Consider the following 22,241-nt stretch of genomic DNA (forward strand, 5'->3'; position numbering starts at 1 on the left):
CTGAACAGTAAGTCAGCATTAAAGTTATTTATTTAAATAACTTCATGCTTTTCTTTGAACAAGACCAGACATGTAGAATGCAACTGACTTTAGCAGACACTTATCAGATGCTCTGGTAGGCAGACTGTGGTGCAACTATGAATCTTTAGAGCTATTACAGTAAGACCTACTTAAGAATCACAGTATAGAGCTGGGCAGTAGTAGCGCATGCCTTTAGTCCCTGCACTTGGGAGGCAGAGGCGAGCGGATTTCTTGAGTTCAAGGCCAGCCTGGTCTACAGAGTGAGTTCCAGGACAGCCAGGGCTACACAGAGAAACCCTATCTTGAAACCCCCCCCAAAAAAAAAATAAAATAAAAAATAAAAATAAAAAAATCCCAGTATAAAAATCTGAATGAACCATTACTAATTTTAACACACTGGGCCAACAAAAATTACACCCTTGGTAAAGTGACATACTGTGTGTGTACTGAGTAAGGCCTGTCCCTATCTCCCCAAGCTAATTAGCTACAGCATCCATTCCCATGCCTCTTTAACGATTTTGTTTATCTTATAGGTTAAAGCTTAATTCTTTATAGCATAAAACAGAAACCACATTTCAATTTTGGCTACTTTAACAACACAAAGCTGAATTACATTATACTAAAATAACAATCATTATATTATCAGCTTAAATTCAATTTTAGTGAAATATAGTACCAAATGTCAACATCAAAGTTGAGGTTCTAGAGCCTGGGGGTTTAAAAATAATTTAGGACATTTGTCAATACTCCCTCAATATTGGTGATCCTTTCTCATCATGGACTCAAGTATTACAGACATGAGTTCTGTTTAGTTGGGTAAACTACTAGATTTTCTAAATATATAGGGCATAAAAACACAGCGGATAAAAAAGGAAAACCTAAATTCACTACAACTTGCACGATTAGGTCTTACTAGACAGAAATGTTCTTCCTCAATGTTTAAGTATCCATCAAGCTACGCATCCCTGTTTTATTTCCTAAGGCAAGATGTTCTACAACAGGCCTTCATTTACTCACTGGAGAAATCTGGTGACTTGCCATTTCATCCTTGGTAGAAAGAACAAGTGGAACAGTCCAAACACACAAAATCTCTCCTTAGTTTTCTAGGGAACTGTCATGTATTTGATTACATAAACGTTTCTTACACTGCAAATACACTTTCCTGCTGAAGAAACAGGATATACTGATCACCGTTTCTTGGCCTTTGGACTAAGACCAAATGCAAAATCCTATTGATCAAAGAAAAGTTTATCTTTAAGTTCAAATATAAGACTCAATACAGATAAATTCTTAGAATCTGAGATACTGTATATATGTTTAGATTTGTTTATTCCAGAATGTTTCAAAGAGCTGCCTTAGGTAAAATTCAGATCTAAGCATTATTTCTCTTACCTTCAAAGACTACACCTGAAAAAAAATTACTGGTTAAATGTTTTAAAAAGTCACAAGTATTAGAATTTCTTTGAAAAACCTTATGCTAGGGTAGGCTGAAAAACAATAAACTAACCATAATGTTTCAAAAATCTTGAGATTCCTGATTGCATAGTAATGTCCCAAATGAGAATACTTACAGATCCTGTTCTACTTTCTTGTCTAAAGCATATTCCAGATCAGTAACTAGCATTTTCTGGTACAAGTCCTGCAGAGCTTGTCTGGATGTCCAGACCTCAGCTGGACCCAGCTTAGAATCTGCATAACAAAACAAACAAAAACATCACTATACAGTTAAGTCACTTAATCACCAGCCAAACCTCTTCTCCATCTTCTCTACCAAATCTGCTTCCACCAAAGCACAACTACTCTCAGCACGTTCTATCCACTGCTGCACAGGCTTATGTTACTGTATTTCAAATGACCTTCACCTCCTGCCTTTTGCTTAATGACTAAATTTTTATTTAAAACATTTTTGTCTTTAGCTATGTCTTTAAGCCATTTGCATGTGCATGAAGGTGTGTGTGAGTATGTGTGGGTGTACTACTGGGTGAGTACAGCAGAGGGGAGGCAGCAGCTATCCCTGGCCACTCCCACTGTTGCTTTGAGGCAGGCTCTCTCAATGAACCTGTAGCTCACTGTGAGTGAGGAAGTCCACTGTGGGCTCTGGCGCTCTCTCTCTCTCTCTCTCTCTCTCTCTCTCTCTCTCACTGTGAGTGAGGAAGCCCACAATGACTCTGCCTGTTTGCTGGAATCTAGCTCCCTTGCTCATGCAGCAAGAACTCCTACATGCTGACCCAGTCTCTCTAGCTCTCATCTTTCAGCTTTATGAAAAAGCATTATGAAATTAGAATGGCCATTAAAAATAATTCATCCTTTGCTTTTATTTGAATTTCTGCTCGTTCATGTCACAGCAGGTCATATATCTGATAGTTAAGTCACTCAGTTTGAAATAATGGATTTATAGTAAGTCATTTACCCCCCCCACCCCCCCACCCCCGCCAAAAGAAATTCTATCTCCATCCAAATCCAGATTCCTTTTTATTTTGAATCACTCCTACAGGGATCCTCACAATTTTTTTCTATCCGGTCACCATCCAGTAAATACCTGGATTATTCCTATACAGCACCCTACTGAAACTATATAATTATTCTCATAAATGGAACATGGCCATTACACTTTTGTACTTAGTGCACACTACAGCCATTTAATGTGAAAAAAGGCAGAAGCCTGGGATTAAACTGCTTAAAATGCCAGAAGGGCAATTGTGTATAGGGGAAAATTAGGGAGTCAGGCTCTGCACCACATTTTCCAAAGTCCTACAGGGTGATCAGTTCAAATGCTGACAGTAAGCTGCCTCAGTAGAATTACTTAATAAGCTTATCAATTATAAGTTTCCAATATCCAGTTAAGCAATTCAATTTCATCTAGGGGTTTGCTGCTATATGATGTTACAATTTCTACTCCTCTTTAGGTTAGTTATTAGTACCTATACACTACCATAATCCTATTCACCCAAGAGAATACCTTGGATGTTTGAGAGTTAATAAGTTTGTTGGCTAGTCAGATTTGGGGTTTTTTTGTTCGTTTATTTGGAGACAGGATCCCACTGTGTATCTGAGGCCAGCTGGAACTCAGAGTCTCTGAGCTCACACTAGCCTTGAGCTTGTGTTCCTCCCACCTTCACTTTCCAGAGCTAAGATTATAGGTGGGAGTGTGCTACTACACAGGGCTCTAGGGGACTACAAGTCATTCAAATGAGTAATTTAAACAAGTGCTTAATACTCTGGAAGAAGAAAATGGTATGTATATGCAGCTTGATGTTGTTCTACAGACAGCACTTTCAATGGCAATTCAAGAGCATAATTCCACCAGTGGCATAGAATGTAGACGCTGCCCACAAACGTGTTAATGGGAAGGTCAACAGTAAATGTACTGCAAGCCTTCTTCGTCTGTTCTTAATGATGTAATAATCAGGTTCCTCATAAACATTAGTCTGTAACTGTCAAAGCTGAAGAAACACAACCTCCTAGTAGATAGGATATGCCCTCTTCAATTATAAATCTTGGCCAGAATTCTGGTTATCAATCAATCAATCAATCAATCAATCAATCAATAGTAGCTGAATTCTTCATGAGTTAAACATATAACTACATTCCTCCCAAATTAAGGTACTATCTTGTATCAAATATCTGACAGGTTAGAATAGCACACTGCTATGACAGAAATGCTGATCACCAGCTTTGAATTATCTGTTCATCTCAGCAGCTGAGTCCAAAAATTCTTCCCAAAGGGCTTTAGATATTACTCAGAGCAGAAAAGATATGTAAGAAAGGTAGCTCACGGAATTTCATACTTTCCTACTTTCAGTGCATTTTTTTCTACTCAGGTTTGAGTCACTATAAATGGAAAAGAACATTTTCCTATGAAAATAGTAATCAAATACTACATCTTTAGTTACATAATATGAATTATTTTATATCTTAAATTATTAGTAAAAGACTCATAAAAATTAAATAATCATACACATTAATAGCAACTCAAATATTCATGTAGTATATAGTATATACTCTTTGAACAGAGGCATATACTACATTAAATTCCTTAAATTAAATTAAATTCCTTCAAATTATTTAAGAATCCAGCTAGGCGGTGGTGGTGCACGCCTGTAATCCCAGCACTCTGGGAGGCAGAGGCAGGTGGATTTCTGAGTTCGAGCCCAGCTTGGTCTACAGAGTGAGTTCCAGGACAGCCAGGGTTATACAGAGAAACCCTGTCTTGAAAAAACCAAAAAAAGAAAAAGAAAAAGAAAAAGAAAAAGAAAAAGAAAAGGAAAAGGAAAAGGAAAAGAAAAAGGGAAAAGAAAAAGAAGAAGAAGAAGAAGGAAGAGGAGGAGAAGGAGGAGGAGGAGGAGGAGGAGAAGGAGGAGAAGGAGGAGAAGGAGAAGAAGAATCCAAATTATAAGACCAAGAGACATTTAAAGCAAAGTTACTGCTCTTGGCCACCAGCACAGGGTTTGGTACTACATTTTAAGTGAGAAAGGAAATTTTATTCCTTTAACTTAGTAGAACGAAGTAAGTGGTAAGAAAGAAGACAGATGATAGATACCTGTCATTTCAGCCTTCAGGACTTCTGCCTGCCTACATAAGAAAAAAGAACAAGAGTTAAAAAAAACGAATCAAAGTTAACATAACCACACTAAATCAAGTTGAGCAATGCATTACAGCGAGGCAATGTGGTATGGAAATGTATGTCCTCCTTTGACATCCAGTGTAGCATTATTTCACAGATTAAACTGGTTAACTAACCCAAAAGTTCGTTTCTTGTTCTCCAAATCTGAGTAACAAGATATAACAAGCCCCGTCCCTCAACACCTTAAAGTCTAGTTTGTTCTAATTTACTGGTTTGCATAAACATTTCAAACTGTCACTCTTCTTCAGCTGCTGCTCCTGTCCCTTGTCCCACTGGCGACCTACAGCTGCACAGCCCTGCCCCGGAGGACAATCCCCGTGACTGGGCGTGTACTGCATTTACACAGCGCTCTCCTTCTGAGATCAAAGCTCATTTCAATGGACAACTCCTTCTAGCATTGCCTCAAGACTTGATTATTCTTTCCTGTTTTTGGCATTCTTTAAAGTTCCCATGCTACAGGACCTTTCTTCTCTTTGGCATTCAAACATTTTCAAGTTTCCCAAACATTTTTTTAAACCTAATTTCGCACTCTGAAATTCAAGAATTGTCTGTTATTGGTGAGGTCCTAGATTGACCTTATGGTCTATCCTTAACCCCACACTCCATTCTCTTCCACGTTTTTCCTCCTGGCAGTTTTATCATGGCTTCCCAGCTGTGGAAGGCAATTCACCCCTCCCCCCAGAAGTCCTCTATGCCAACCTTCTTCCTAAGTTTCAATATTTGCCAATTCCAGAGAAATGCTGTCCTCTAATACTTATTGAACTTTTTTACTGCATTACATCTTTAGTCATTCACACCCCCCCCCATTTGAACTCTGCAAAAGATGTTTTTCAATGCATGCTTGATCTTAGTAACTATCCACCTGAACTTAATACCACCTCCACTTTTACTGGCCAATAATCACTCGTGCTTTGTGTCTGAGTCTGAGCATGGTACTTCCTTGGGAAACCCAGCTGGGGTAAGGAAATTCATAGGCTCCCAAAGTCACTTTAGTCAGCAGGTATCACAGCTTTTAAAAATACATACCATTAGAGTCCCTTTCAACTAGCATAATGCTTAGCACATGCTCTCCCACAGGGAGAATGCATAGAATGATTATGGCTAACAATACATGTTGACCATCTAATCTTAACAGCTAGAGAAGTAGGTTGTTTTTTTTTTTAATTTTTATTTTCTATATTCTTTGTTTACAGTCCAAATGATTTCCCCTTTCCCAGATCTCCCCTCCCCATATGTCCCATAAACCTTCTTCTCTCTTTTTTATGTATGCGAGTACACTGCAGCTGCCTTCAGACATACCAGAAGAGGGCATCAGATCCCATTACAGATGGTTGTGTTCTTAACCACTGAGCCATCTCTCCAGCCCGAGAAATAGATTTTTAATGCTATCTCCACAAAGTGATAAATACATGAGTTGAAGAATATGCCAAACACCTGAGACTGGATCATTAATTAATGACTATGCGTACTCAACATCACCCTGTACCCTCTGTATGTGTGGGTATGTATCAACTGACATAAAAGTTAAAAATTCTTTCAACTTGAGATTCCATTTCAAAGAACTAAACTGACAAAAAGCTATATTAAAGTATTACATTTTTTACAGAAAGCACTATTTACATATTTTATATAGCAACTGTAAATCTTTAAAAAATATTTTTCATGTGTGCATGTGTTCTGCCTGTGTACTAATTTTTGTCAACTTGACACAAACTAGAGTCATTTGAGAAGAAGCTTCAACTGAGAAAATTCCCTCAACAGATTGGCCCATGGAAAAGCCTGTAGGGCATCTGACTGATTACTGATGTGGGGAGGGTCCAGCTCAATGCAGGAGGTGCTATTCCTGGGAAAGTGGTCCTGAGTTCTGTAAGCAAGTCAGGCAAGCACACAAGCCTCCAGCTCCTGCCTCCAGGCTCCTGCTCTTACTTCCCTTTATGATGGATTACTACTAAAAGTCTAAGTGAAATAAACCCTTTCCTCCCCACGTTGCTTTTGCTCATGGTGTTTATCCCAAGCCCAGAAACCCTACCTACAACAGAATATATTATATGGCTGTGCATTACTTTTGTGCCTGGAGCTAGCAGAGACCAGAAGAGGGTGTTAAAGATTGCCATGTGGGTAGGAAGAATGAAGCCAGTGTTCTTACTATTTCAGTGACTAAATTTTAACTTCAGTAAAATACAAAATGAATCCTGCTAGCCTGTAGTCTTTATAAAGATATCTACAGTTTGCTTAAAAAAAAAAAAAAAGCTTTTGAAGAGAATCCTGCACAAAAGAACTACCAACTCAAATGAATGATACTAACTAGGTAGCTATGCTTAGTTATATACCAAATTTCATCATTCCATAAAGTCCAGCTTCACTGGTTACTTTAGGTCTTAACTTTCACCATTTAGAAAGTCTTGACAAGCATAAGACCCTAAAAGTACAAGATCACACAACTTGAGAGAACACCACACATCCTTACCCATCTTCCCTCAAAATGAATACTCTCCAGTCTATAGAAAAAAAAAAACAAAAAAACAAACTATACTCCAAAAATTCTTGATAAAGAGCTTCAAAAAGTTTATATTACAGTTTACAGCAAATGCTCATATAGAGCTATGCATCTTTAAAAAACCTAAAAACAAAAACCAATCTCCCCCCCAACTCCTGCTGGCCTCAAATTTGCTGTAGAACAGGCTGTCTTTGTATTCACCGTATACACCTGCCTCTATAGTGCCACTCACCCAGATGAGACAAGTTTTAATGCTCTCTCCTTAGCAAAAAAGGTGAGCAATGGTGAGGTTTCTGTTTGTTCTTACTTTAAGCTGAAGGAATCAGTGAAAAGAATGAATATACCAAGAATCCAAAAATTAAATCACCATATTCTTAGTAATAAAACAGCAAAATTAAATCTAGTTAAACGTTATTAAAAACTATTATATACATTGTCTTTGGGCTTTTTGTTTGTTATGCATCACCAGCTGGCCTTGAATTTCCATGGCCACCCTGCCTTAGTCTTCCCAAGTCCTGGGACTACAGGAATCCCACAGCACCCAGTAGCTCTTAAGTTATTTGTTAAGAGAAATAAACTATGTCTGTTAATCAGTGAAAAAGAAAAAAAAATAATGGGCTAAAAACAATATGGATCAATGATAATAGGTATACTGAAAGCTACAATCTGGAACAATTCAAAAAACAGAATGAAGATCTATAAATATATTTAATGCATTCTAAACACTAGCTACTTCAAGAGCTAGCACAATAGTGTAACACCATTGCTAGACACTGTTCTAAAGGTACTGTATAAGTAACTGTTTTAATATAAACTATGTGCTATTACTGTCACCATTTTGCACTTGAAGAAAACGTAAGTATATAGAAATTAAGTAACAAGTCCATGACTACAGGGTTAGAAGTAGTTCTTGAACTCAGCAGTCTGGCTTCAGAGTATAGTTCCTAATCAACTAAATAAGACTCAAACATATGATAATAACAGCCCATAGTACTGGAACACATAAGACTTTTTTTTTCTACTTGAACTTCTGATCCACTTTCCCTGTTTTAACAAAATCAAGTCATTCTAAACTCAGTTATCAAAACAAAACATACAAATGCTAAACCACTTTCTTTTATTTTGGGAGAAGTGGTTAGAGTAGTTGGGATTTTTTTCCTTCCCTACCATGCAAGAGCCAAGATTGGCTTTTACTTTGTTACTTTGTTAAACATATAATTCTAAGGAACAATTTGGGATAATTACAATATTCACTTATTACAGTCATAATATAAAAACCAATTTGTAATTAATTATGAAAAACAGTAGGCCAAAAACTATGAGGTGGGTATGTACTTATGACCACACAGAAAACACATCAGTTATAGCTCTCTAGACAGCAAGTTTTCTAATAATATTTTTTTCCCTAAAAACCTGCAAAAGAATAAATGCTACTGTTGTCCTGCTGAATGTCATTTAGAAGAGATTCTAAGGGAAGATGCTGTTACTATGAGTTTTTTCCAGTTCAGATCAACAAACAGGAATTTGCTTTCTCTCAGTGTATAAAATCTCTGCACACTCCAATGCTCTATATAAGTGTTCTCGATCTGTTAAGTCATGACCCCATGGGTGTCAAACAACACATTCACAGGGATCACTTATCAGATATCTACACTATGACTCATTACAGTTATAAAGTAGCAATGAAATAATTGTACGTTGGAGGTCACCACAACATGAGGCGCTGTATTAAAATAAAGGGTTGCAACATTTAGAAGGTTGAGAACCACTGCTCTATACCATAGATTCACTGACTCCATGAACTATATAGTCTTTGAGTATGTGTATAAAGTTTGTTAAGGGCCAATCTGAACTGGGAATTTCAAGGATGAGAGCAAAGACAAAACTAAGTAAAACAAAGATAAAATGCAAAGTCAAAAAGCTACCGATGAAGGTGAAGAACCAAGAAAGGCAGCAGATCGCGAGAAGACTTGCATGATGTGTTCAAGAGTTTAAAATTAGGTTCTGTAATAGAAAATCACAGCACTGTTATGCTACCTTGCATCCAGGGCACTGAGTACATACAGGCCACATACATACCATGGGATGATGATAAATGCATAAAGCACGGATTACAGGTCAAGACTGGGAATGAGACAAGGATGATACTGTTAAGTAGAAAAACTCCTTTTCAAGAACTCCCCAAAGAAACTAAGGGGGATTGGGGTTGGGGAGTCACAATACAGAGCAAAGACTCTAAAATCACTTCAGGCAGTTAGCTTGGCTAGGAGCTAGTTGAGAAACTGCAGTGTATACAGTCAGGCATTTAGGGTTGATTGTAATAACTAAGACAAAGGCTGTACGTGGCCTCCCAAAGGACAAGCCCTGACTACCAACTACCTGCTGATCTGGATTCTAACTGTAAATCAGGTGCCCCTTCCTCTACTGCTTCAAAGAGCACAATGTTTTAAAGACAACAGTTCAAAGCAGCAGTCAAAAGCTCCAAGTAATTCTAAAGAATAAACAATCTATTCAGATGCAATAAAACTATGTTCTCAAGAACAGAATATAAAATCACTATATTTTTAGTATGAGTAAAAAATAACATGGTGACATACACAGAAATTACAAAACCAGGTCAAGATGTTAGGTTTCTGTCATTTCTCTCTAAGCCTAGTATATATGATTACTTCACAATAACATTTAAAAACTTGAAAACCAATTACATATGAAGCAAATGACAAATGACTGAAATATCTTGCTGATAATTGAGTGCAAATCCACCAGTTAAAACTTCAATAGCCTAATAATATTATTTGATAATGTATTATTTGTTGGGTCGTCTGGTCGTGCTTTCATCTATTAAAGTCTTACATTTTACCTGGCATAAAGACACATTCTGTAACTCACCAGCGGTCCCAAGAAAGAGGAGGCAAGATTCAAAAAGTATGGGGTCATCCCTAGGTGACACAGAAGTTCAAGGCTAGCCCTGGCTACATGACAAGACTCTTATCTAAAAACAACAACAACAACAACAAAACATGGATAGCAACTGTAGAATGCTACTACTCCATTTTTGACCCCCAGCACTGAAAACAGGCAAAAAAACTTTAAATTCAGTCGTTCCATCCCATCCCATTAGTTACAGAGTAATGTATACATTTTGTTGATGAGGAAACAGGAACAGAATGAAGAAATGTCCCACTATCACAGGATTGGAAAGTAGAAGGGCAATGTAATTCTAGAACCAGAGCACATAAGCATTATAAAAAGAAAGCAGGTTTTTGGGGGGCGGGAGGGGGGGGAGTAGCTCCAGGTGTCACCATCCACCACAGTATCAACTTACGGGGACAACCATCAATTCTGAAACCGTATTTCACATAGATGAATTGTAATACATTATCTGTATTATATGTATTATCTGTATATAATATATTCTGCAATAAATTATCACACAGCTCTACAGGGGTCTTTGAGACATTTAATTCCATCTATACTGACAATAGAGAACCCATAATGGATGTTACCTGCACTTAAATCATTAGATATGTAACAGAAATTTTCTTTAACTCTAAAGGATTCATAATCCAGAATCTCCAGAAGCTAGAAGAGTTGGGCTCAGCAGTTAAGAGCACTAGGGCTCCTTTCTCCGCACTGACATGGCGGCTCACTGTCTTTTTCTAATTCCAGTCCCAGGGAACCCAATACCCTGTTTTAGACGCTGCATACTACATGCTTGGGGTACACACACATGCATGCAGACAAAACCACCCATATGCATAAATAAAGGAAACGCTATATGCTATATATGAAAAAGATGAAATCCATATCTATGGCTTATAAATACTCAGAAATTTTACATTTAACTATACACATTCTTGAAATGTATTTTAGTGCATTTTAAAAAGTTTTTTTTGAACCATAAGACATACATGCTAATGTCAAAGTAAACTTAGATCATTTCTCATAAAGCCACATAAGTGAAAATAGAATCTTTAGCATAACCCCCCCCTTTCAAGAAGTCACGCATTCTTTCCTCAAAGTCTACAGAGTTATGAGAAACTTAACATACATCCTGGAAAATAACAGTGCAGAAATCCCTTGTAATTGTTATCCTACCTAATATTACTTGATTTCAGATGCTCCTCTGATTTCAAGTTTTCGGTCCTCATCTGGGACTTAAATGAAACGTTTTCTCCCACAATGACTATCTGTAAGAACATCCAACTTTTCACAAGGTAGAATGGTTTAAGACACTCTGGATAGAGGAGAGGAGGAAAATATGAGTTAACACAAAAAATAGAGAATGTCCCTGAGAAAAAACTTTCAAAAACTTATTTGAAATGACTTAATACAAAAAGCAAATGAAAAATAGCAAAGGTTTTTCTTTTTATATTAGTTTCTTTAAACACCTTTAAATGTTGTTTTGTGTATATTTCTAAAAGATTTTGGTTTTAGATCCTATATGTTGTCCTCATGTGCTTATAAGTTGAGTGATCGCTTCAGAATTAGACACCAGTTTCCTGCCCAGCAGCAATCTGCAGGGTGAGACTGCCCAGGTGTAACATCAAACAGATGGATTCTTAACCAACAGAAAACCACATAAAAGCAATTAAAGCACAGGCACAGGTGGCATAAATAATGTTTAAATTCTAAGGTCAGCAGAGGTCGTTTTTTAGGTTTCACTCGTTGCTGAACAGTATTTGGTCATTTTTACGTGCAGGGTACTGGATTAAGGATAGATATACAGTGAGAAGACAGGTAACCATCCTTGCTAGAGATTTAATATAGAATGTATAAACAGATCTACAAAGAAGCAGGTTCCAGAAGGTAGTGGTTAAAAGCATGGTTCCAGAATCATCTTGTGCTGTTCTACAGCTGATGTGCTGGAACGGAAGCCATAGGTAAAGCAATAGTTTCCTGGGGTATTAACTCAAATGATTTAGGTAAAATGATTTAATTACTAGCTATTGATCATTGTTTACATTTATAGTTCTTATATGCTAGACAGTATACTTAAGTGCTCTCACAGAATGGGAACATTAAGAGACTAAGTGTCTTATTCAGATTGCCTGGGTTCAACTTAAGCTCTACTTGTTAGTCATGTAACAAGGTGAATCACTGCTCTACTGCCCAGTTTACTTAGAAGATGGACATAATTAAATAAACCACCTCACTGAGATGTTCTGAGGATGAAGGAGAATAATAGAAGTCATCAGTACCATGAGCACTGAAAAAAGTTAAAAGTTACCTATTACTGCATTTCCTGTTACCTTTTATAGTTAATCACAACTCCCAATAAGCCAAAAAATGCAAATATCTTTTTTCTACAAATTAGGAACATGAAGCTAGGAACTCATACTAATAGATTTTAGAACAGAAGGTATGGTACTTCGTGTTTAGCACTCAAGTATGTCTTAACAGAGAGGCTTTGTTGCTATACTTTCAAAGCATATATTCATGGGAAAGAATGAGATGAAGCAATTCCAACTTCCTTGACCTAGCAAGTCACATGGTAAAGCTGTGACCCAGTCAGCCTCTGTTACTATGAACTTCTTGCTTTCTGCTTCTCAGTATCCGCATCTGCTTCTCAGTATCCGCATCTGCTTCTCAGTATCCGCATCTTTATTTGTAGGGTTTGTTTTGTTTTGTTTCCCCTCACTCAACCTGAAATGTACTCCCATTTTTCTTATCTGGGCAACTGTTTCTTGGATTTTAAAAGCTGAGTAAGAAAGGCATGGTTTGTTCAGTTATTCCAGTACGTGTGCACATTTCCCTGCAGCACTAAACAAATAAATCATTTGGTTTACAAATATTTCCACTAAAGAACATTGGGTCTATTCAATCGTGTGTGTGTGTGTGTGTGTGTGTGTGTGTATCGCCAAACAGCACGGTGCTTACTAGATATTCACCTAAATAAATATACATCAGTGTGGATGGAGTCTCAATTTAAAGTCATGATCCTAAACTTTTGCTTACTCAAAACTTGATACTAGTTTGCAGGTATTTTAGGAAAAAAAAATCCAAGACCCAAGAACAACAAGACTTTTAAGTTTAGGGATTGCCATCTTTTACAATAAGAGAAAAACACGAGCACTTAGCCTTCTAAAATCAACTTTTCATTCTTACATATCCTTCTAAAATCATCTTATCACTCCTACATAGTGGGATCTATGTAGTGTGTATCGATCAGTAAATTGACTTTACAGAAATTAACACATCTGAGGCATACAATAAGACAGTTCAGGAGTTCACATAATTAAATAAGAAATTTAGTTTACGCCATCAACAACCAGAAGTTATTTCTTCTCATCTTAATTTTTTATATTAGGTGACATATACCAAAGCAATAGTTTTTAAAGTAGCTTTTTAAAAATACTTCTTTGTAATAACCCCTAAATCTTCCCAAAGTATGCAGGAAATGCAATCTACATTAAAATGGATAAATGTCTTATAACAGAGAAAAAATTAAAAGAAAGCAACTTAGTATTATGATAAATGTTCAGAAAAGATTACCTTAAAAGACAATGGTGAAGTAATCTCATATTTGTATATATGAATAACAAATGTAGGATTAACAGAACACTAAATCTCTGTAAAAATGAAAAAGGAAATAGATCTGAAACTATTGTTAATACAAATTTAAAGAACAATAAGACCCCTCTATACAATTAGATGGTCACGTTCAGAACACTGACAAAGCCAGAGTGTTGTTGAGTCTGTGGCTCTGCAGGCGCTCTCCCTGACTGTTAGTAGTAGCACAAAGTAAAAACAGCCAATGGAAAATAAAGTATGAGCAAAGTTTCTCATACTTTATGCTTGTCACACAATTCAGAAACTGTGCTTCTAGCACCTACACAAATAAAATGAAAATTTATCTCTACACAAACATGCACACAGACAATTACAACAATTTTATTCATTATTATCAAACCCTGGATGCATCCAAGATGTCCTACAATGTGTGGAAAATCTGTGGTACACCCATACAACTGTTTATTTTTAGCACATGAAAAGGGAGAAAGAAATCTTGATGCATATTGCTTAGGGAACAAAGCCAATCTGACACAGCTAAATATATGATTTTAACTGTAGAACAAACAGGTAAAGAAAACTATGGCAACAGAAATACCTTCAGTGAGAACCTAAAAGTGCTCTGAGAATGTTTTTAAATCTAAAAAGGAAAACAGGAGTATATGACTCTATCCTCTGACACTGGACCAAGTCATCACCAGTCCTTTACATAATGTAAAGCATCAAATACATTTTGACTAGAGAGGTACAAAGTCCAAAGAGGTACTGCATAACTTGCAACACGAAGACAATATGGGAGATGAGCAAGTTAATTTATCAGCAACAATATTTAAGACAGTGAGCTAACTACAAAAAGAATCTATGTATTATGGTATACAAAGAATATTCTCTAGAGGTGGTCTCTGAAATTTTTACCAGAAACGGTTACTTATCCTACATTTTTAGTTTTATCTAGACAATTCCTTTTTATTGACCTTTATATCTGATTAAGAAATGGGTTTCATATTCAGATAATTTGATCAACTAAACCCAATACAGATAATATAGACCCTATGATCCATTATTTTGGCCCTAATGAACCACACACATCCTGACATCTGCATGTTCTCAACTCTGAAGATACAGGGCTTTGTCCTGTCACTTCCTTTGACAGACACTTGATCTGCATCTGTGCTTGCCCTTTTCTAACACTATCACCACAGAAATGAAGCTGAGGATGAGACAACACTCAAAAAGAGACCTGAGTTTCTCAACTATTGTAGCCATCTAAGACCATGAATGTCAGCACCAACTTGAGCTAGTCTGAGAGAGGAAGGACTTTAGAGCAAAAATCTCTGGAGCTTTTGAAGACATTATTATGACCTGCCTTTGTTCCACTGGGCTGCTACATTAAGCCCTCCCTGAGTGACTTATCAATGGGCAGCAATGATGAGATGGTAGATGTGATCAGGCCCTAGTAAATAACATTTGTCAAATAACCGAATGTTGGGGTATGGTAGATGGTCCAAGGTAGGCCTATGCTTTTCAACAGAAAAACAAACAAAAAGCAAAACTGGGAGAATTTAGCATTTACTAATAGAGAAGACAATAGGAATAGGTGTTAGAAGGAAAGAGTTCATGGAGGGAGGGTCAACAATACTTGGCAGATAAATTTAAAACATCTATTATTTTTGATAATGATAAGATCTGAAATTACTGAATACGCAAGGGCTTTAGGAATATACAGTTTAGAGGAAACACTATGAGTACTGGTGTTCATCGAAGAATCACCAGTATATAAACATGATTTAAAGCCTAGGACAGCATTGTTAGAAAATACAGAGTACAGGATAGAAAATATTAAATTGTTGAACATAGTTGCCCTAGAAGTCAAATATAAAAAAAGAGCATCAAGAAAGCATTATCTGTAAATAAAGGCTGACAGGTAAAAAGATCAGGTGTACAAACTGACCATTGGATTTAACAATGTGGAAGTTACTGAGAATCTTATTAAAGCGGGGCATAATAAGACTATAGCTAGTCTTCAACTGTGACTGAGTATGGACAAGGTCTTGAGTATAGGCTGGCCTGAACTCAGCAATCCTTCTGTTTCAGTCACTTCTAACTTACAAAAGAATTTTTAAGATACATATAAAAAAAACCATTTCCTGATAGCCACAGGAAGTTGACGAATGCTCTGTATGACTGGGAATGGGCTGTTGTGGAAGGAACAGATGCCTGAGAGCAGCCTGCACTCCGATACAAGGTCAAAACCAGTTTGCTTTAAAATGAAATTCTTAAAAAAAGTGAGTGGGGGACATAGAGATGCATAGTTTAGTGGTAGAGTATTTGCCTACCATAAAGAACTTGGGTTCAGTTCCCAGTACCCTAACCAAACAAACATATAAGGGAAAAAGTTCCTGAACTAGAAGAAATTAACAGTGACTTTATAGAGAATGAATGACAACTAATAATCCCTTGGAGCCTATAGCACATAAAATGTAAAATACATAAATCATTCAGCTTTTTTCCACAGCAACTTGAGATTTCTCTGAATATAAAAAGACATACTTCATAGGAAACTTGCAGAAGGCTACGAGATTTAGCACTGGAATTCAAACCCAGAATTCTAGAGCCTAAACATTTTCATAATATAGAACCTTTCACTTTTCAATGGGTCAGACAGTCAAACCTTAATTATAAATATTACACTACTGCTTAGGATTTAAGCTGCCTATTTATCAGCATACAATCCACCTACAAGTCTCCTTTTCTTAAACCTGAAAAAGTTTCTAGGAAATTGTCTTGATTTTTAAGTTTCTAGATCAAGCTCTTAGGAGGTTTCTCTATACCCTCTTCTCTTACAACCCACTGAAATTTTAGAAATGATCCGGTTAAAAAGAGAATTACCATAAAACATAGGCAGTCTTTAATTTCATGCATGAATATTATAGAAGAACTATCACATACATACATAATACATACATAACACATACATACATGGCAACTGTAGAACGTCTGTGGAAGAAACTAAGACATCACAAAAATTGTATGGCTTTCTCTGGTCTACAGCCAAATGCTGTTCCTAGAAAAAGGTCAAAAATACCATTTTAAGGGCTGTTATGTGTCAAGTCTTTACACTATTCCACTTTCTTTGGTAGCAGCCTCATAAATAAAGATCAAACAGAACATAAACTTGATCTTTGTTATTTAAATATGACCAAAATTCAGATTTTCAATTTGCCTGAAAAGATCAAGTATTTCTACAAACTGATGAAAACCATATATACCCACAGATTAAGTTACTCAATAAACTTTAACTATATAAAAAAGGAAAAAAAAAAACCTATGGAGTCATTTTAATAGAAGAAATCTTTTAAAACAAAGAAAAAAGTGTCCTATAGGGAATAAGATAGGTAAGAACCATGGCTGATTTACTATCAGAAAAAAGGCAAGGACAACAAAAAAGAAAACTTCAACCTATATAATCTTATAGCCAGCAAAAACATCTTTCAAAATTGAAGGGAAAATAAGCATTTTCAGAAGTAAAAGAGCAAAGGAACTTTTAAGCCAACAGATCAATACTCACAAAGAGTATTAAAACGAAAGGTTTCAAGATGAAAGGACATACCAAATGAAAACTTAAAACAAAGCAAAGAGGTTAAGATTTCCATAAACAGACTTGTGAGTAAACATAAAATAGTGCTTTACTTCTTGTTTCAAATTTACTTTAAAATCACTGTCTATTTTAAACAAAAAACAACAAAACAGATGATAGAGATTAAAACAAATGTAGACATTTCACAATAGGACAAACCAAAACAAAAAACAAAAAAACAAAAGGTGGGGGTGTAGGGTAATACGGCCATGCATAGCAGCAGTATTTATCACTAACCCTAGGACTTTGGAGGGTTAAAAAGTCGAGGCCAACAAGGGCTACATGACATCCTTTCTACACACACACACACACACACACACACACACACACACACACACACACACACGCATCCAAAGAAAAGAGTAAATGGAATGAAAGTACACTGTTAAAACTTTTCACATACATAGAGAAAAACAAAGAAAACAGAAAAATCTACAATTATTAGATACTTCAAAATTTACCTTTCAGTAAATAAGCAAGGCAGAAAGCCAAGTAAGGTTAGACCAATACTACAAAACAACTTGATCTAATTATTATCTATAGAATATTCTGCCAAACAAGACACACTTTTTCCAAGTGCACATAAAGTCACAAGACAGACAATAACCTGTACCACAAAATAAGTCTTTAGATATAAACACAAACCACTACAGAAAGCCAGCTGCGGTTAGCTGGTCACATTATAAAATGTATTTCTAAAGAACCAAAAGTCAAAGGAGCAATCCCAATAGAAATTTGGTAAGGTTTTGAACCAAATGAAAATGAGGCCAATGTGAAGTAAAGGCAGCATCAAGGCCCTCTTCTTTCTACAGAAGAGAAAGGTCTGACAGCACTGAGCTGAGTAAGCACCCACTGTACGAAGCTGTGAAGGGCACACTAAACTCATATGAAACGAAGAACATACACAGAAAATAAGGTGAGAACCAAAGTCATTGTTTAAAAATACCACCCGTGAGTTACTCCCAAATGATCTATAGTTATAACACAATTTTAATAAAACCCCTGGTATGTGTTTTTTGGTGAGTTTCATGGTTATCTGGAGACAAAAGCATTTATTACTGGAATGATTTTCCAAATAAGTAAAGTTTAGGAATTAGTATGTTACCTGATCTCAAAACCTACTAAAGAGCTATGGTAATCAACAGAATGTGAGTGGAAATACAGAGATACCTTATTAATTTCAAGAGTCAGAAATCAGCATCTACTGATATACTTATTGTGGTGGTTTAAATAACAATGCATCTCCCCTATTCCCCTGCCTTCCCATAGGTTCACATAGTTGAATGTTTAGTCATCAGGGAGTGGCACTACTTAGAAGAATTAGGTATGATCTTTTGGGGGTAGGTGTGGCCTTGTTGAAAGTGTCACTGGGGATGGACTCTGAGGTTTCAGAAGCACAGCTCAGGCCCAATGGTTCTCTCATGCTGGGGCCTATGGATCTGAATGCCGGACCTCAGCTAGAGCGCCAGAATCATGTCTGCCTGCAAGCTGCCATGTTCTTGCCTTGATGATGCTGGACTAAACCTCTGAAACGATAAGCAAGTCCCAATTAAATGCTTTCTTTTTATAAGAGTTGCCATGGTAATGTCTTTTCACAGTGATAGAGCACTAAGACACTTATATATGTATGTATGTATGTGAATGTTTTTGTGTATAGCCAATTTTTAACAGAAATACCAATGAATTTAAAAGAAAAAAATTTTTTCTCAATTAACGATACTATTAATGATAGTGAATGAACATGATACTGAATGAAAAATTTTACCCAGAAAACAACCTCAAGTAATACATCATAACATATACAAAATTAATTCAAAATAGACTGCAGACTTAGGCTATAAAATGTCTAGAAGAAAATTTAGAAATGGAGTAACTTAAATTACTAGCCCTCGTTTGAATACTATCTCCTTCCAAATGAATGCTGAAACTTAATCTCCAGTGCAAAAACATTAAGAGATGCTGACTCTTGGATATGAATACTATATGAAGGTTAAGCTCTCGAAAATGGGACTAGTGCCTTATAAAGGGGCTAAAGAGAACTAGCTAGGGTTCCTTGTGACCATGCCCAGACTCCATGCTAATACCCAGAATGGGCTTCACACTCCAAAACAGGAAAAAAATATCTGTACATATACTTTACACCTTTACAGTGCTTGTAATACCTGGTACTATATGTTATGTACATAGTTCTTATATTATTTAGAAAACAGTGATGAGAAGCCAATGTTGTTCAATCTATGGTTGGCTCATAGATATCAAACTCTCAGATACAAAGAAGTAAAGAAATGAAGGTTTGCCGGGCGGTGGTGGCGCACGCCTGTAATCCCAGCACTCTGGGAGGCAGAGGCAGGCGGATTTCTGAGTTCGAGGCCAGCCTGGTCTACAGAGTGAGTTCCAGGACAGCCAGGGCTATACAGAGAAACCCTGTCTTGGGGAAAAAAAAAAAAAAGAAATGAAGGTTTAATGCTACAACACGAGCTTTAGTTAGATAAAACTAATAGCACTGACATGTAATAAACTACTGGCATGTGAACACAGATTCCCACATCTATCCTCCTAGCTAGGAGAAATACAGAAAGGCCTCTCATACCTATGTGTGTCTATGGCACATCAAGGGCATAATACTTATTGTATTTTCTTTAGTTAATATTCATTTTAGAAACCTAACATGAATTTTTCTAGTTTTAAAGTAATCCCCTCAATTTATAAGGCAGAACTTGCTTCCTGCTACAGATGTACCAGGTTCCCACTCAGTTAGAGCCAGATACATAATTTAGGAGCCATTAGTAACTTTTCTAATTCTGTTTTAAGTGGAGCTAATGAGAGAGAACAGAAATTGTGGCTACTTCATCACAGATACTGGCAACATCTATACTCAATTTCTAATTGCAGTGGAATGAGGTGAAGGAAAAGGAGGTCAGAGATGCAAATTACAGATAGAATCAAGGTTCGACTGTGTCTTCAGAGGCAGAAATCTAGGTTATTTTAAATTGGAGGCACTGTTCCACAACACATAGCTATCGTTGACAGGTCTCCATCCCTTTCATGCTTAAAAAGTACTTTTTTCTCTTTACCACTGAAGACTGAGTATGCTTTCTTATCTTCCCATCCTTAATCTTTACAGTCTTTTAGCTTTTAAAGCACCACAATCCCTGTCTTTTTTCCATTCTTACGCAGTTGCAATGAATTTCAAAGAACCTCCTCTTTCTGCTCACATCAGTAAACTTTTCAAAAAATTACTCTTTTACTTCCTTAGAAAATAAAAAATGCACTTTAAAAGTTGGGATTGATAAATTTTGTCAGATCATATGTGCAATTATGAATGTTATGCTTTATAGCAATGCATAATGTATAAACATTAGGGGATTACTTTAAAGTCTTATAATCCCAAGAAAATTATATAAAATTAAAGACAGTCAGAATGATGCATAGTTAAAATTATTGACTCTGAACTAACTCCCAGGCTCAAAACTCAACTCTTCCAATCTCAGAATGACATCAGCCTTAACTATTCTAAGTCTGTTTGCCTGTCTGTAAAACCAAATAACAATGGTACATAACTAATAGGATTGCTATGGAAATTCAAAATAAAGTGTTTGGTATAGTCTTGCATAAAATAAAAAACTAAATCTGATTACTGATGTTACTACTTATGTTGAAGTACAAGTAGCCCTCTAAAGCTACTCCTCACTGCTGGTCAATACTAGTCTCAATGGCACACAAGAAGACAACAGGTATGACTTAAGATTACAAGTGAATCAATGCTAACCTAAGACCCATGTGACAGTCAAATTAATCATCAAAGCTTTTTAGCAACAGGTCAGATTTATTATAAAAATGCATTGTTATAAAACACATCAGGCAGACGTGGTGTTGTACACACCTTTACTCCCAGAACTTGAGGCAAAGGCAAGTGGACCTCTAGGGAGTTCAGGCTAGCCAAGGTTTACTACATATGAGACCCTGTCTCAAAAACAAAATACAATATGACGGTAATATGGAGGGAAGGGAAAAGCCAAAATAGGGAGGGGGATCCAGGAATAAGATCAGTGCTACCAAAAGACTTCTACTTTTACATCTGATATAAAGGCCATCTACTAATAGCAAAGCTTCAAGAAATAGTAAAAATGTAAAATAATTATTATAAGGAATTAGACATCTGAGCTCGAGGCCAGCCTGAGTTCCAGGACAGCCAGAGCTATACAGAGAAACCCTGTCTCAAAAAAAAAAAAAAAAAAATTTAGACAAGCCAATAAGGGGAAATACAACTGAAGACGGCACGTGACAGTTAACTAGTCAGGAAGACTTTTTAAATGACAGGTTACCCAAAGCAGCAGACTGTCTGAATCATTCAACATTGGAGTTTTCTAGATGAACGAGAAAGGGCAATAGGATGAAGGAGAGGATACTGATAAGAAAGGAAACCAGTATCAAAAGAATGGCAGGAAAAACAAGACAGGGTGATGAATAAAAAAAAGTAGTAAGAAAGAAAAAAAAATCAGAATGTAAGAAGTCTCTCCTTACCCTTCTCTGAAACAGGATTTGTACTGGCTGGTTTTGTGTGTCAACTTGATACAGGCTGGAGTTATCACAGAGAGAGGAGCTTCAGGTGGGGAAGTGCTCCCATGAGATCCAGCTGTGGGGCATTTTATCAATTAGCGATGAATGTGGAGGGCCCCTTGTGGATGGTACAACCTCTGGGCTGGTAGTCTTGGGTTCTATAAGAAAGCAGGATGAGCAAGCCAGAGGAAGCAAGCTATCAGCTCCTGCTTCCTGACCTGCTTGAGTTCCAGTCCTGACTTCCTTTGGTGATAAACAGCAACATGGAAGGTGTAAGCTGAATAAACCCTTTCCTCCCCAACTTGTTTCTTGGTCATGATGTTTGTGCAGGAATAGAGACTCTGACTAAGACAGGGTTTCTTTGTGTAGCCCTGGTTGTCCTGGGAACT

At 36.7% G+C, this 22,241-nt stretch overlaps 1 protein-coding gene across 6 annotated transcripts in view; it reads right to left on the reverse strand.

Moving 5' to 3' along the window:
- Smg7 (SMG7 nonsense mediated mRNA decay factor) overlaps window positions 1-22,241 on the reverse strand; it is a 65,004-nt gene that overhangs the window by 28,234 nt on the left and 14,529 nt on the right. For 4 of the 6 annotated variants that reach the window (XM_052200814.1, XM_052200818.1, XM_052200819.1 and 1 more), the window contains exons 2-4: window positions 11,241-11,379; window positions 4,562-4,593; window positions 1,593-1,710 (exon numbers count right to left, since the gene is read on the reverse strand). In XM_052200814.1, coding sequence (XP_052056774.1) covers window positions 1,593-1,710; window positions 4,562-4,593; window positions 11,241-11,344 — 254 coding nt within the window. In that variant the 5' untranslated portion in view covers window positions 11,345-11,379. Of the gene's footprint in view, window positions 1-1,592; window positions 1,711-4,561; window positions 4,594-11,240; window positions 11,380-13,637; window positions 13,715-22,241 lie in introns of all 6 variants that reach the window. The other 2 variants (XM_052200815.1, XM_052200816.1) reach the window with 2 other exon arrangements.

Source organism: Apodemus sylvaticus, chromosome 12, assembly GCF_947179515.1.
Source record: "Apodemus sylvaticus chromosome 12, mApoSyl1.1, whole genome shotgun sequence".
NCBI classification, from domain to species: Eukaryota; Metazoa; Chordata; class Mammalia; order Rodentia; family Muridae; genus Apodemus; species Apodemus sylvaticus.